Genomic DNA, 15928 nt, shown 5'->3' on the forward strand with positions numbered 1-15928 from the left:
AGGGCATTACGGCGCAAGCGCCAAGCTGCGTAGGGCTGCGGCAGGAAGCTCCGCCCACTACGCGAGGGCGGTACCGCGGAGTCTCGCGAAGACTGCTTCCGGAGTCCCTACGGAAGTTGAGGAGCGCGGTTCCGTTCCGCGGCAACTGACGGGGCGTTTCGGTTGCCGGCGTCTCGCCGCAGGTAAGGGGATGGAGCGAGTGGACGGTTGACGCTTGGGGACTCTGGGGGATATGTCCTGTCCCGCGGGAGCCGGGTGTTGGCCCTTTCTCTCCCCTCTGTCCCTGGCCGGCTGAGCTCATCAACAGCCCGGCCGGCCATACCACACCGAGATTCAATCTGCAAACGTCCGCCTGCTTAGGCGCTTTGCTTCTTGTAATAACTTTCATTGGGTTGAGTTATTCAGCCCACCCTGGGTTTCTTAACTGCGGCACTATTGCCGTTTGGAGTCGGAAAATGCTCCATTGTGGTGCTGTCCTGCGCACTGTAAGATGCTGAGCAGCATCCTTGGTTTCCACCCAATCGATGCCAGTAGCACCTCCCTCCCAGTTCTGATAACCTCCTGACATTGCCACCTGTCCCTGGGAGGCAAAGTCGCCCCTGGTTAAAAACCAGTGAGCTACACTTGGTGCGTGCTGTGAAGAAGATAGGTGAGCTGGGTCCCCAAGGTGCTTAAATCTAATTAGAAAAGTCTCTCGAGAAGCAATGCTGAAAACGTAGCCAGAGAATTGGCTAAGAACTAAGATGCATTGTGGAAAGTGTTACTTGCTTAATTGTGTCCGACTTTTTGCCATCCCATAGACTGTAGCCTACCAGGCTCCTGTGTCCATGGAATTCTCCAGGCAAGAATACTGGAGTGGGTTGCCACTCCCATCTCCAAGGGATCTTCCCAACCCAGGAATCGAACCGGGGTCTCCTACACTGCAGGTGGATTCTTTACCATCTGAGCCAGAGATGCACTGTAGACTGAGTAAAGATTTTAGAAAAAGTGGTTGGGGATATACATGAGTGGGCACATCTCTGAAAACTGTGACTTCATCAGGGCATTGTTAGGTAGTGCTTGGATGGTGGACAAAAAGCAAAGGAGGAAGGGTGAAAATTCTGAAAGGAATAAAAAAAATCAGGACCCTTTCAAGAACAGTGAGGTATCTGGCCTGACTCCAGAGCCCCATGCTGTGGGTATAAGGTATCTAAGGCCTACCTATGAGGATGAAATTGGGCCAGTGTTAGCTTTGTGAGCAGCACTGAAGAGTACAGTGAATTTTCACCCCTAGCCATGAAAGGCTTAAACGATTTAATAAGCATCAAGAGTGACAGGACTTAAATAGGAGGTAGAGACCATGTAGGTTGGGTTGGGAAATACTTGGAGAAGGAAGGATTTGGGTAGACTTTGAAAGATGGGTAAGGTAAACATACAGAATTAGAGTATTCCAGGCATGAAGAGAGAAATAAGTCTGGACTGGAAACAATCAGCTGGAGAGGGAAAAAATAAGTATACCAATCCATTGTAGCTGAGGTAGAACAACATGGGACTAGGTTTTGGATACTGGTACTTAGTTAGATGAGAAGCACTAAGGCTTTTGAGCAGAATAGTGAGATGATGAAGAATGTTCTAAGATGTTAGTATGGAGTCATTTCACAAGGCAACCTGATAGTTCTTGGTCACTAAGTTCTCAATTATATTCACCCAAATGTCTTTCCAGGTAACTTCAAAGGAGCAGCCCTTGGCTTGGCCTCTGGAACAGTTTGGAATAAATCTGTCTAGTTCAGATTTAGCTAATGCTGGGCACTCGCATAGGCACTGCCCTTTCCCAAACCCATAGCAGATGTGGTAACTGATCACAGCAGTCTTTCCCCCGACCACCCTTAGTCTCAGAATCGTTCTCAGCACTAGTTCCTGGCCCTCACTACCAGCTGATTAGAACAAGCTCATGGGGAAAAACCAATTGGCGTCCCTAGTCAAATCCCTTCCCATGGACAGCATCATATTTATAAAGACTGCACCTATTCCACTGCCTCCCCCCACCCCCAACAAAAGGTCTTACCCTGCCTCCATTTTAAACATCCTCAGCTCCTTCAGTAGCTTTTATCTTGTTCCCAGGGCGTTCCTTAGCCTAAATGCTTCCCTCCTCCCAACGCACAAAGTTCAGAGTTAATGAATTTTAAAACTGTGATTCCCAGAACTGAGTATCTTCCCCAGAGATGGTGTTATTAGTCATAAGGACATTATCTTTTCTTAATGCAGTCTGGAATTGCATTAGCTTTTCTGGCCAGTGTATTGGATTGCTGCCTCTGACTATGCTGGCAGTAAATGAGAAGTGGTCCCTGCAGACGAGCTACTCTTACACTAGGCTTCCCTCATCCCCTTGTGCTGTTGATTTTTTCAGCCCAAGTATAGGACTTTATTTCGAATTCTTTAAATTCTGTCCTGATCGTGTCACGTATTTCTCCTAGCCATGGAGGTCTTTTGAATCCTAACTTTAGCCTTCTAATAAATTAGGTGCCCTTAGCATGTTATCTTTGAGTGTGAGAAGTTGGCTTCATCTCAGTTACTGATGCAAACCCCTTGAGCTGCACTAGGTTAAGGTCAACCTCCAAGGCTCCCGAGAGACCCCATGCTGTCCAGTGACATGGAGCATGTGAATGTTCCAGTCAGTCCCCTACTGTCCCTCCTTCAGCAGAGAACGTGCACGTCCTGGATCCCCAGCACTGCTCTTGCTCTGGGGGTACCAGAGGCTCTCACCCAGACTACTGGTCTCCCATGAGTTCTTAGGTGGAGAACCACATGAGTTCAGAAGGTGACTCACCATCTCCCTAGTTCCCTTCCACAACAGGGAGTGTAGGTCTGTAATGACTTGTTCTTCTAGAACAAGTGAGTAGTAACCCACTCTTTCTAAGGATTACACGTTAAAGGACTTACTTTATCACAGAAGTTCCCAGCATAGGGTCTGACTGAAGACAGGCATTTCATACCTGTTTCTGTTAGTGTTTTAATCTCTTCAGTAGTACTCAGACTTCAAGATAAAGTGAAAGTGAAGTCTCTCAGTCGTGTCCGACTCTTTGCGACCCCATGGACTGTAGCCTACCAGGCTTCTCCGTCCATGGGATTTTCCAGGCAAGAGTACTGGAGTGGGTTGCCATTGCCTTCTCCAGGGGATCTTCCTGATCCAGCGATCGAACTCGGGTCTCCTGCATTGCAGACAGAAGCTTTACTGTCTGAGCCACCAGCAGGGCCAACAAGATAAGCATTTTTGTTTTCCGAAAGTTGGCATAACAGTTACTAACCTCTGAAAGCCTGGCTCTTTCTATTCCTGTGATTTCTCAAATGTCCCTGGTCAGTAGTCACACCATCAGAATTGTTAACTCAACTGTTTCTTTAACAGGCCTGTCTTGGGGTTCATAGCCTGCCTAACCTAATGTCTTCCACACTTGCTGTGTGAAAACCATTCTTTGAGAAAACTCAAATTCGGCATACCTGTGTCCCGTGTTGTTTATACACCAGGGGCCTCAAATGATTGACCATTCTCCCTTGCTTTTTCCTGATAGTAGCCTGCACGTTTCTTGTTTTTAACATATAGCACACATTTCAGCTCGTGTGGGGCTTTTGCCCTTCTGACTCAAGCCTCCTGGCTTTCTGGTCCTACTTTATGACCATTACTAGCTAGTGCTCTACTTCTCATATCTTGTACATGGTCTCTTCAAGAAGTCCAGAGCTCCTTGTTGATTTCTTCAGTTCTCTGTCTCTCAAAAGCAGTTCAAGACATTTTAACCACCACAGACAGCTGTTCTCGGCACAGACAGGAATCCTGGCTCCCCTCTGTTCAGCCAACAAGTCCTGCCTTTGTAAAGGAGGGTTTCTTCATCCTATTTTAACAACTGTGGCAACTTCTAACAAATGTGCTGTTCATTACATGACACAGGCTTCATCAGTCAAGGCCCTGGAGGGCCTCGTCACTAGAACTTTCAGAAGGTTCTCGTCCTTGTTGAGGCTAGTTAATCCCGCCTCCCCCACCTCCTTCCTGCCTTCCCTTTCTTATATTCTGGCATTATGCCCTCCCCCTGGAGGAGGAGATCGCAACCCATTCCAGTGTTCCTGCCTGGAAAATCCCATGGACAGAGAAGCCTGGCAGGCTACAGTCCATGGGGTCACGAAGAGTAGGACATGACTGAACATACAACGCCATGCCCTCCCCCTGCTCCCTGCAGGTCTGTCCTGCGAGCACTGAGCAGTTTTCCTGTTAGGGGTATGAGACACTAGCTGGAAAACCCAGCCACTGTTCGCTCCACTCTCGTCCCTGTACTGCTACCTTGATGCACCATTGGCCCCCCATTTCCACAGGACTCTGAAACCTGTGACCCATGGAAAATAAGCTCACTTTGTCCCCAGTCTCTTCTACCTCCCTTTTTCTTAAGCCTGCAGGTTTTTTCAGTTTTGACGTGTTGTTGGTTTCCTACTGCAGCCATAAAGCATTACCACAAATTTACTGCCTTAAAACGACACAGACTTATCATCTTACCCTTTTGTAGGGCAGAAGACCAACGCGGGTCTCACTGGGTGTAAATCCCTTCTGGAAGCTCTCTGGAAAAATCTGTTTTGTCGTCCTTTCCAGCTTCTAGGGGCCACCCACATTCCTTGGTTCATGGCTGTTTCCTCCATCTTGAAAACCAGCAAGGTTTCGTCTCCTTGGTGATCCACCCACTGCCATGCTTCCCTCCCCAACAACCCTCGACTCTTCCCTGGGGTTCCACCCTCTTCCACTTTTTAAAGACTCTGGTGATGACACTGGATCCACCTGAGTAGCCAGGATCCTTGTCCTACCTGAAGATCAGCTGATGGGAGGCCTTAGTTGCATCTACAGCCTTAATGCCCTTTGGCACCTAGATTAATTTTCAGTTCCCCAAGCCTAGGATGTGGGTATCTTGGTGGGGGCCCAGGGAGCTATTTTGGCTGCCACCACACATGCAGAATTGACCTGTTCATTTTCATCCCTCTTCCTTCCCTTTCTGATTTCCTTTATAGCTTCATCACCTTGATATTCTGCTTGACCCCCTCAGCCAGACGTTTGGCAATATCCTGAATTCTTCCTGCAGTTCCCCAGTTTCACCCACTGCCAAGCTCTGTGTAACACCTCCACACCTCGAGACCTTGGAGACACTCAAAGGGCCCCTATTTCAGGTGACAGAAAGACTGCGTAAATGGAGATCATCTCTCTCCTCGCAGAAAGTTCCATCCATCAGACAGCACAGAATTCTAGAGCAAGTCTCAGCTCTGCTCACCACTGAGGCCAAGGAGGCCCCACATATTAAATAGTTGTAGACGTTGCCTTCCTAAGACAGGGAGGTTATGTGCTCTTGCCTCTTCCTTTTCTTCCACTACACCTCTCAGCTTCTCTGCATCCTTTCTTCAATCCTGTGTGAAATCATGTGACTAGCAGCTCACGTTCTGTGTAGCTGACGGCTTTGTGATCGCCCCTTTCTTTCTTGCAGTTTCTTGTTTATCCTCATGCTCTTCTTAGGATTGCTTTTCTCACCCACATGGGTCTCCACATGGGGCCGAGTGGGTTCGGGGGCTGGAGAAGGGTAATCTTCCTTTTACATATAGTGTCTCCTGTTGCTTAACATGTGTGCAGAGGGAGAAGTATCTTCCTTTAGTATTTTTTCCCTGCTGCTTAAATGTTTGTGCTGAAGAAAGCAAGCCCTTCCCTTGACAAACTCCACCTATGAAACCTTTTCCAGCAAGGAATGATGTCATTGTTTGCTCTGGAAATTTCAGGCTTCCACCCCCTCACTTGAGCTTGAGGATTCATTGCCACTTCTCCTAGTTGTGCAGAGCTTTGGTATCATCCCTGCCTTTGTCTTCAGATTTCATAGCATGGAAGTCCCGGTGCGGCTCGATGAGCCCTGGGTTCTGACACACCTTACTGTCGGTGCCTGGTTAAGTGGGTTCCCGCCCGACATCTCCGTGTGCCTGTGCTTGTGTCACTAGAGCTAGACATGAACCTAGCTTTGTCTGATTCAGACCCCATGCTAAAATTACACACATGAGTCCATCGCCTGTCTGTCCATCCATCCGTCCAGATTGTGATTGTGCTAAAAGTCACGGAATCATTGATTTCTCCCCCAGCACCCCTACTCTCTTTATGCCCTTAGCAAACCTATGAACCCTTGTTCCAAGAGCTCTTTATGCCTCAGAATGTCTTCCTTTTGGATTATGATTGCTTCCGTCTTTTCTAGAGTACAGCACCGTTTCTTCCTCTTTTGAAAGATTCCTATCATGGGCTCCTCTCTGTGCAGTTGCACTCACAGCACAGAGCTGTCTGGTGGGGAGCAGACAGGTACCTCCCGGTGTGTAGATGACTGTATAGCAGTGCTGTAAGTGCTCTGCAGCGGTACACACAGTGTTTCCTACTCAGCACCGGGTGTCAGCACCCAGGCTGACTGGTCCAGCCCAAGGTGAAGCCCGCTTACCGTAAATGGTCCACACTTTCTGATCAGGAGAATGTTGTTTTTATGATTTCATGTTAGAGGTCTTCGAATCTCCCTATGAAAATACAGTAGTGGAGTCTCCAGAACATATCATAAATAAATAAACTGTATCAGTCACAAGCTGTTTATCTATAGGAATGGAATGATTCTCGTCATTGTTTGCTCTGTGAAAATTGCAGGCTTCCACCCTCTTCCCCTCACTTGAGCTTGAGGATTATTGCCACTTCTAGTTTTGCAGCACTTTGGTATCATCTTGGCGTGGTATCTGTCACTTGGTATCTATCAATCTTGGCATGGAAAGCATGCCACTTTAGGGGCCACTTCCTCTACAGTTTAGGTTTAAGTTAAAAATGGAGTTCTTCACTTCCTGGTTTTTGGTACCGAGTACTAAAAATACACATTATTTTCATTTAATTAGGAGCTATATTGAAGACGATGTCTGGAAGCTTCTACTTTGTCATCGTTGGTCACCATGATAATCCAGTTTTTGAAATGGAGTTTTTACCAGCTGGAAAAGCAGAATCCAAAGTGCGTATGAAACCTTAAAAAAGCCCGTAGCACTTGTGGTGGTGCTGTAATGATACTGGTGTGATATGACTGTGGAATTGGAAGGGATCTGGACAAATGAGGTCACTGCGAACCCAGCACAACCACAGGTGGCTTGCTCTGCAGTCCCGCAGGTTGAGAGGAACCCACCGGGAGTGCCCTCTGCACTGTGTCTTCGTGCTCTAGTTCAGCAGCACTTGGCACAGGCTCAGAGGATGCCCTGCGTCTCCTCTCCCTGGTTGTCAGTCCCTAGACTCCCGTCAAAGGCGGTGATCGTACTGGGTCTGCAGGGGCAGGCGCTCCAGCCCTGAAATGCCAAGAAAGCCCCTTCTGTGCCCTCACATCACCTTTTTCAGCAGGACAGACAAGCTAGAGGGTTGAGAGAGACCTCGACTCCCATGTCCTCCTCATGCCCCCAGGATGGTGGCTGTTGTCATCAACTTCCCACAGCATCCACTGGCCATGTGGGGCCCTCATGCTCTCCTCCCTGGCGACGGCACCCAACTTTCTTGTTAAGAGTGGTTCCAAAAAAACCAGCTTGCTTCAAGAACGTGGTGCCACTCAAGAGTAAACAGACCTGTAGGGTCTTGGGATGAGGAGAGCTGGTCCCTCCATCTCGCTGTACAAAGCCATATTCCAAGTATATTGCTGACCACTGTTCTATGTTTCTCCCAGCCTCCAAAAGTAGACTTTAACGTCCTTTAAGACAGGAACTGATGTTTGAAATTAGTCATGATGTCCAATGTAGGACGCTTTTCAACTGTTCAGACCTTGCCACTGAAATAGGATGGAAATCTAAGGTATTGTCTGAGTAGGTGGTGTTGCTCCATCATTTGCCCACATTCCCGGGAGCACACTGCTGTTTGAAACCTGGATGGGAGGCATCGCTGCAGCAGTACTTGCTTTGTGTGGTATGCGGCTACTAAGATACAGTTTTTCTCTCATTTCACTGGCCTTGTGGTAGGCAAAGCGGTGCATATAAAAACTGTTGCATTACTTGATCTTAGGTCTTTCTCCTCCTACCACTCACCTTTGTAAACCACTCCTACAGTTTTCTTCTGATCTATCTAGTTTGCTCATCAGTGCAAAGGGAAAGACTGCCATGAGCCAGACACAAAACACATCCATTTCTCTGAGAAATAAATTAGTTTTGTCCACATGCTGAAGTATAAACGTGCTTTACTTGCGTGAGGGATTCCAGGGCACCTGACCACGTTCCTCCAGCCCAGGCACAGCCTCCTCAGCCAGGAAGTGCCATTCGTTTCCCAAGGCTGCAGTCATAGTACCAAACACTGGTTGCCCGAGGAGAGCAGAACCGGACTGTCTCACGGTTGGCGAGCCCAGAAGTCTGAGATGAAGCCGTCAGCAGGGCCAACCCCGTCCGAAGGTACTAGGGAAGGCCTGTTCCAGGCCTTGCTCCCAGCTGCTGGCAGTTTGCGCCTTGTGGCAGAATTGCAGTCTCCCGTGGCTTTCTCCCTGCATGCGAGTCTGTCTCCAGATTTCCCCTTTATAAATACGTCAGCCACTGGATTAGGGACCCACTCGCTGCTAGCATGACCTCATGGTAAATGATGACATCTGCAACGACCCTCTTTTCAAACACAGCCACATTCTGAGGGGTAGGACTGCAGCACAGGAATTGGGGGAACCTAAAACAGAGGGGTTCTTTGAAAAATGCACTTTGACAGTAAGCATCTCATGTGCGTGAGGCTACATTCCAGATTGTGAATTTCCTCTCCACAATCAAGGGGCACCGCCTTCTTCAGTTAGGCCTTTTAGGCCCATGAGAAGGACGTCTCCAGCTTTGACAGGATCACCTTGCGTTGTCACTACAGGTGACTGCACACAGCTGGCGCCGAGCCAGGCTGGCAGCCCTGGGATCTCCCTGCACCTCAGGGCAGCCAGTGCCAGGCTGTCTGCCCTGCGCACCAAGCCCTGGCCCTGCCCCGACCTGAGGCTGGTGCCTGCGGCTTTCCTCACCACCTCCCTGGCCTACCTTGTGTTTTCCTGTCTTCCTCCTCAAAAGATGTGTACTTCTTGAAAGCAGGATCTGAGCAGAGGAGAGGGGAAGGGGAGAAAAATTGAAAGCAGGATCTACTCTTTTTTTTTTTTTTTTAAAGGAAGTATCCTTTTTTTTTCCCCCATGCTTAAATGCTCATGCAACCTGATAACATCCTCCTTGGCAAATTTTAAAAAATCTTTATAGTTTCTTGAACACATTTCATAAGTAATTGACTGTTTCTATTTGAGTTTTAGATACCAGATTAGAAAATAGTGTGAAAACACTGAAGACCTTTTATAGCAGAAAGCTTCCCCCCACCCCCCATGAGCAAGCTGTGTCTAGAATTCCCTGTATGGAAGTGTTAATCTGGTGTCACTCACTGTCACCTAGGATGATCACCGCCATCTGAACCAGTTCATAGCTCATGCTGCCCTCGACCTCGTAGATGAGAACATGTGGCTCTCGAACAACATGTACTTGAAGACGGTGGACAAATTCAATGAATGGTTTGTCTCGGCATTCGTCACTGCAGGTCATATCCTTACCTGTTTAGAGCTCCAATGAAGGGTTGGGGTGACAAACCAGACCAGCCTGAGATGTGGATGCCAGGTTCTGAGTCTGTGGACTGCAAAGTGTTAGGTAAAAAATGACCATTGGTGGTGCTTTTTTTTTTTTTGAGGGGGGAACATCTTTTGTTTAACAGATAATTTTAAAGTCCAATCTCATAAAATTAAGGTTTATCTGAACCATATCAAGGGTGATTTTATTTTGTAGTTACTTTCTAACTTAAAAAGATTATGTTCTCTTCAAGATAAAACTAACCTAACTCTGAACCCAGTTTATGTGTTTATCTTTTCTATCACACAATACACTGCATGTGACTCGAAGAATATTGTATCAACTGATCAACTTTTCAGCTTTCATTTCTAAATATTATACCTTAATTATTTCACATATGAGATTTATTATGCTGCATGATGTCAGGCAAGAAGATGGAATCAAGAACTTCTTTACTGATGTCTATGATTTATACATAAAGGTATGGTATGTTCTGTACCTTGTAAAATCTGATTATAAACGACATGCCAACTTTGGCAGGACACTGGCCTGTAGAGGGAGCCCCCTTAGATGCACAGTTCTCCTCCCTGCCTAGCTTTCCCCCAGCAGGACTGTTCCTCGCAGCCCCCTCATCAGGCAGGTCTCTTAGCAGCAGCTTAACACGCATGTAGGACAACTCATAGTCATTTTTAGATCAGTTTCATTCTTTCCCTTTTGATGCACATAGTTCATTTTATGAGGGAACCCTAACTAGAGACACAGAAGTAGTCTATATAAGGGAAGTTGCTTCATGATTTTATTCCAGACTGTTTCCCATCTACTTATTAACAAGTAAGTTACAGTGCAATCAATGTAGATCATAAACCAGTAGGAAGTGATTCATGTACTATCAAAGTCACTCAAGGAGAAAGGGGTCACTTGCATTTCTCGATAATTAGGAAAACTGAAATAATAATATGTGAGTGGTTAAACTGCAGTGCTAACAGTATATTCTTAATAATTTAAATTTCTTTATTTGCACAAGATATTTTGCATATCAGCATAGTTAACGATCAATATTCCTAGTCAGAAGTAGCCGAGAATATTTAGTCCTCTTATAAAGATGGACAACACCAATTGATTAAGGTATAAAAGTTGGTAACTCCTTTCCTCACTCGTGATTCCATCCAGTACTAATTTTCCCTCACATATATTATGGTTTACTCATCATATTATCTGAGAAACGGATCACTTGCCTTGTGTTAAAGCAGAGTATTAAAAATCTGATTGTTAAAAATTACCAAACTTTTAAAAGTAGTGTGGTGTAACTTTTTCCTTCAATCAGAGCATATGGCAGATTTTTAGTGCATTTTATATAGCCAGAGGCCTTCCACATGAATGAACATCTTCATAGTTGAACATGAGTGTAATTGTATTTCACACACAGGGTGGATCCCAGGAGTTGGTTTTGCTCACACAGGTAGTGCTTAGATATGTGCTGCCATGGGTTTTGCCACAGGTACTACCCTAAAACACCAAGACAGAAATTTCCTTAGTGGGACATTAACATTTAATAATGGAACATCTTCACTGAAACTTAAAAATGTGGTCTTTAGACTTCTGAATGTCTTTGATGACTTAATTTAAAACTTTAAAATATTTTCCTTTTAGAGACCTATGATTTGTCAGCCTTTTTTACTTTGACAAGCTCACCTGAGTACTTTCTTCTCTCCTAGTTTGCAATGAATCCATTTTATGAACCCAATTCTCCTATTCGATCCAGCGCATTTGACAGAAAAGTTCAGTTTCTTGGGAAGAAACACCTTTTAAGCTGAATGCAAAAAAATTCAGAAGTACACAATGTCACTACAATGGGGTATACTCAGGAATGTGTACATTGTAAGTAACGATTAAATAGCATGGTAAAGTTTTACTTGTAGTTTGTTTATCTAAACCTAATGAAATTGCTTCTATATTTAAAAATAGCATATTCAGTTTCTTACAGCTAAGAACAGATTGATATTTGCTTGTGAACACTGTTATTTATAAAGAGCTCTTTATTCGTAATCTTGAAATATCTTTATTTTTAAAAATTGAGAATAAGCTTTTGACTTTCCTCATTCAGATAGTTGATCTTGATGAAGCACTCCAGAACCAAATATCATTGTCAAGATTTGGTAGACAGATTTAAAACTAAAAGCTTCTGCAGTAGGGAATGAAGTTGATAGCACATACATGGGCTCATCTATAGATCCAGAGATGTTATGAAAACACATAGGCAGTATACATAGCTTTGCCCAAGAAGCCAGAGCAGACCATGTTGCAGTGCCAAGTGCCACAGGCCTGTCCTTATCAGAGCCTAGAAACAGTGATCCTGCTGCAATTTGAGACTCCTCAGCCCAGGTTTGTATAGTGGGAGGCCAGGACCACTGTGACAGGTTCTGTTCTTGTTTCCTTTCCCTCAGACAATAAACTAAGGATTAAGTGAACCTGTTGATAGCTGTGCTAGTAGAAAGTCTTAAGGCAGTTTTAGAATTCTAAACAAAGAAAAGCTTGTATCACATTAGCACTTGTACTCGAGGCTTTTCAGGCTGTATACCTGTATACCCAAGTGGGCGGGGGTGGTCTTTTTTTTTTACTGTAACAGTGTGGGATCTTAATTGTAAACCAGTAAATGTCCATTGAAAAGCAAGTAAATGTTCATTGAAAACCAGGTATTTTCTGTGCTGTGAGCACTTGAAGAATATTGTTCCATTCTGAGTGACCTGAGCAAGGAATTCTCAGTTTGGTCTTGTATCTGTGTGTGAAGCTGCTACCACAGTTTACCCTATTTATTTGATTTCCTAAATAAAGATGTTTGTCCAAGATTATGGAAGCTTAGTATCAATTTTTTTTTTAGCTGCACTGTACAGCTTGTGATATCTTAGTTCCCTGACCAGGGATCGAACCCGGGCCCTCAACAGTCAAAAGCACCATTCAACACCAGGGAATTCCCAATGTTGATTTTTTAGGTGCTGCTCTCCCCACCACCTCGACCATTTTAGTCCTATCTCCCCTAATGAAAGTCTGCAAACATACATTGTAACTCATTTTACAGAATTCAGATCTCCTCAAACTGGGTGCCAGAGCTTTGGGAGCAGAAAAAGATAACTCAGAAATCCAGGAGTAACTCAGCCATGTTCACTGGAGAGACCCACACATGTACTTATCGTATATAGTTTGCTCTACCCTCCAGGAGCATATAAGGCAGAGGGAGGCAAAGCCCCAGTCAGGAGCTGAGCCGCGTTGTGTTTCAACAGGAAGTTGTCGGGTGGAGATGGTTTCCGTCCCCGCCCACCCACAGGACAGCAGTGCCCCGCAAATAGCCTTGCCACCAGGCTCTTGACAGTGAGATGGGAATGAGAACACAGGCCCTGTGGGCGCAGATCCCTGTGGCTAAGGCTTTCACATATGCCTGCCTCTGTCAGAGCGTGAAGGCAGATCCAGTGCTGGGCATAGGAGTGGGCAGGATCTCAGAGATGGGCTGTGCTGGGAAAGCCTGCTGAAGTAGGACAGCTGAAAGGATGGAACCAGGACTCATGTAAGGGGAAGATCAGGGACTGATCATTAGGAAAACAAAGCAAAAAAAAAAAAAGGCAAAAGAGCTTGCAAAAAAGAGCTAAGTGATGTCACTTAAAGTTCCGGAACACAAGACAAATTGGGGACATCAGTAGCACCCTGGGCATCAGGCCCACCGAGCATACTCAAGTCAGCATTAAGCCTGTCATCTACACTAGCACTCCCAGTGATCCAAATAAAATGCACAAGCCTGGTTCACTCCTCTTTCACTACCTAGGATGCTTCAGTGGTGCCCACATTCTCCACGTAAGCAGGGACCGTGGGTCTCTCCTCCGCCCTGCTACACCCACATCTATTCCCTCTATGGTCAGGACAACACTTCCTGGTTGACAGTCCGCAGTGGTAATTTCTCAGAATCCATGGGCTACACTGAGCCTTCTTCCTACCTACCGCTTCCCTGCCCCACCACCCCAAGCCGCCAGCACTGTCAAAGCTCACACAGGGTTTCACAGAAACATGAAACGCCAGGTTTTAACATGTGGACCACCTTCGATACTTTAACTTCAACTGGGGAGTTTTTCCCAAGAGGAAAGGAGGAGACAAAAACAGTTAAGTATTCACTAACAAATATGCACTTTGCCATCTTCCATGCAGCACACTGTAACCGCTACGTCAACTGTCAAATGTACATTTGTCCATCCTCCCAAGTTCAGCAGTTTGCCTTTTCCTTAACCCTGCCCTGTCTCAAAGGCTTTACATCCAAAGACAGCACAAAGCCCCCATCAGACCTGTAACCCTGGGGTCCCTGGTCCAGACAGGGACAGCGTGCCCCAGTCCTCCCCTCCTGCCTGCCCCCTTGGGGCTCTGCAGCTGCTTGCACCCTTCCTGCCACTGCAGTCGCCTGCTTTGCTCCTCAACTCTTTCTCCATTTCTCATCTTTGTGCAACACCAATCCGAGTGCCTTTTACTTTCTTAAAAGAATCAGACTTTCAGCTACCTTTTGCTGCAGCATGAAGAACTCTTCCATCAGTGAGTTGTTGCTGTGACGGCCGAAGCTCTTCAGTCAGGTCTTGTTCCTCCCCTTCTTGTCCCATTTCAGTTACTGGCTTTGCTCAGTGAGCCTCTGTTCACCAGGTCTTTTAAGTCACACTGTGAAGCTAGATTACTCCCCCTTCCATCAGCCTGTCTTTACACACACAAAAATATGGTCCTTTGATCAAAACTTGTTGCTGCCCAGCTCTAGACCTCTGAAATGCCAGCTAATCTTTAACTGGAAAAAGGTTACTGAAGAGATGCTTCAAAGTTTGGGAAAATGACTAAGCTATTAGTTAAATCTATACAAGTATCAAAATTATATATTTTATAAACACCTACACACACGTTGTGTGTAAGGGGCTGAATTGTGTTTCCCAAAATTCATATTCAACAAGCCTAGCCCCCAGTCCCTCAGAATGTGACTATATTTGGAGACAGGGCCTTTTAAAAGGTAATTCGAGTTAAAATAAGCTCCTTATATGTAAAATAAACAAGGTCCTACTGTATAATACAGGGAAATCCAATCTCACTAGTATTATTCCAAGAGAAGGAAATCTGGACACAGAGAGATGGGGTTAGGGAGGTAGGCAAAGAGTTGTATGCAGAGGAAAGGTCCTCTACAAGCCATGATGAGAGGACTCAGGAAAAACTAAACCTGTCAACACCTTGATCGTGGACTTCTAGCCTCCAGAACTGTAAGAAAAGAAATCCCCATTGTTTAAACCACCCAGTCCACATGTTATGGCAGCCCTGGCAAACTAACACAACATGCTTTCCTTATGTACTAAAAATCTACATGGATATCCAAGAGACTGATACATGGCTGCCTGCACAAGCAGGAAATGGAGACACTGGTTCCTTATGCCTTCTACTTTTCAACCATGTGACTCTATCATCTATTCAAATGATAAACAACCAAAAATTTACTCCTAATATCCATTGGTGACCAAGGTGTAGGAAACGTTAATATCCTACTGCTAGCTCGCTAGCAGTCAAGAACAGCTTGACTGTGAGACATCCATGCAGCAAATAAATGAGGTTGGTCTACTATAATGGAAATACATCCAGACAGATTAAGCAAAAAGGGCATGTCACGAAACAATGGGCACGCTCGGTTTAAAATAACAAAGCAAGTCCCCTAGAGAAAAAAATAAAGGCAATATATAACATACACTAACTTGTTAACAGTAGATGCCTATTTTTTGAGTGGAGGACTAGTTTGGAGAAGCGAAATTGATTATAAACAATAAAAACTAAAGCTCTGTCTTCTCCAACCTGAGAACATGAAGAGATTTAATCTCCCCAAATTTAAAATGTGAAAATGTTTTGTTTATGGCCAAACTGTCTGTTGTGTTAGGAAGTTAAAGACTTTCAAAATCTTAGCTTACTGCAATGATATTCTTTGTCAGTGGCTCCCAAGCTATGAGGCCAGGGAGAGAAGTATCTCAGTCAGCCTGTTCCAAAACATAGTCCCCTGCCACAGGACCACCACCAACCCGCCCCCCTCCCCGCCGCCAAAAGCATGTCCCTTGATCACCCACTGCTCTACAGCCCAGGGTGCTGTCCTCACTCACATGCAGTCCAGGCATCGGTGTGCCTCTGCAGCGCAGGATTGGCATGAAGGGCGCAACACCCACAAAAGACCGTAATTTCCTCTATCAATAAGTCTGGTCATTGAGGCAGAATTGACAAAAGATCTCCTTGCAACCAAATCACCACACAGTTCAGTGACACTGGATAAATACATGCCCAGATAAAGAGGTCT

General features: G+C 45.6%; 2 protein-coding genes across 2 annotated transcripts in view; one reads left to right on the top strand and one right to left on the bottom strand.

Moving 5' to 3' along the window:
• Positions 1-3062, bottom strand: part of OFD1 (OFD1 centriole and centriolar satellite protein) — a 63028-nt gene extending 59966 nt beyond the window's left edge. The window contains exon 1 of the mRNA XM_043896772.1: positions 2973-3062. The gene's annotated coding sequence lies outside the window, so the exon portion shown is untranslated. The remainder of the gene's footprint in view (positions 1-2972) is intronic.
• On the top strand, positions 74-12440 carry TRAPPC2 (trafficking protein particle complex subunit 2). The gene is made up of 5 exons (XM_043896780.1): positions 74-182; positions 6904-7013; positions 9424-9568; positions 9987-10072; positions 11307-12440. The coding sequence occupies exons 2-5, from the start codon at positions 6921-6923 to the stop codon at positions 11403-11405; spliced, it is 423 nt and encodes a 140-aa protein (XP_043752715.1). The 5' UTR covers positions 74-182; positions 6904-6920; the 3' UTR covers positions 11406-12440.
• The last annotated feature ends 3488 nt before the right edge of the window (positions 12441-15928 follow it).

This window comes from Cervus elaphus, chromosome X (genome assembly GCF_910594005.1).
Source record: "Cervus elaphus chromosome X, mCerEla1.1, whole genome shotgun sequence".
In the NCBI taxonomy this organism is placed as follows: Eukaryota; Metazoa; Chordata; class Mammalia; order Artiodactyla; family Cervidae; genus Cervus; species Cervus elaphus.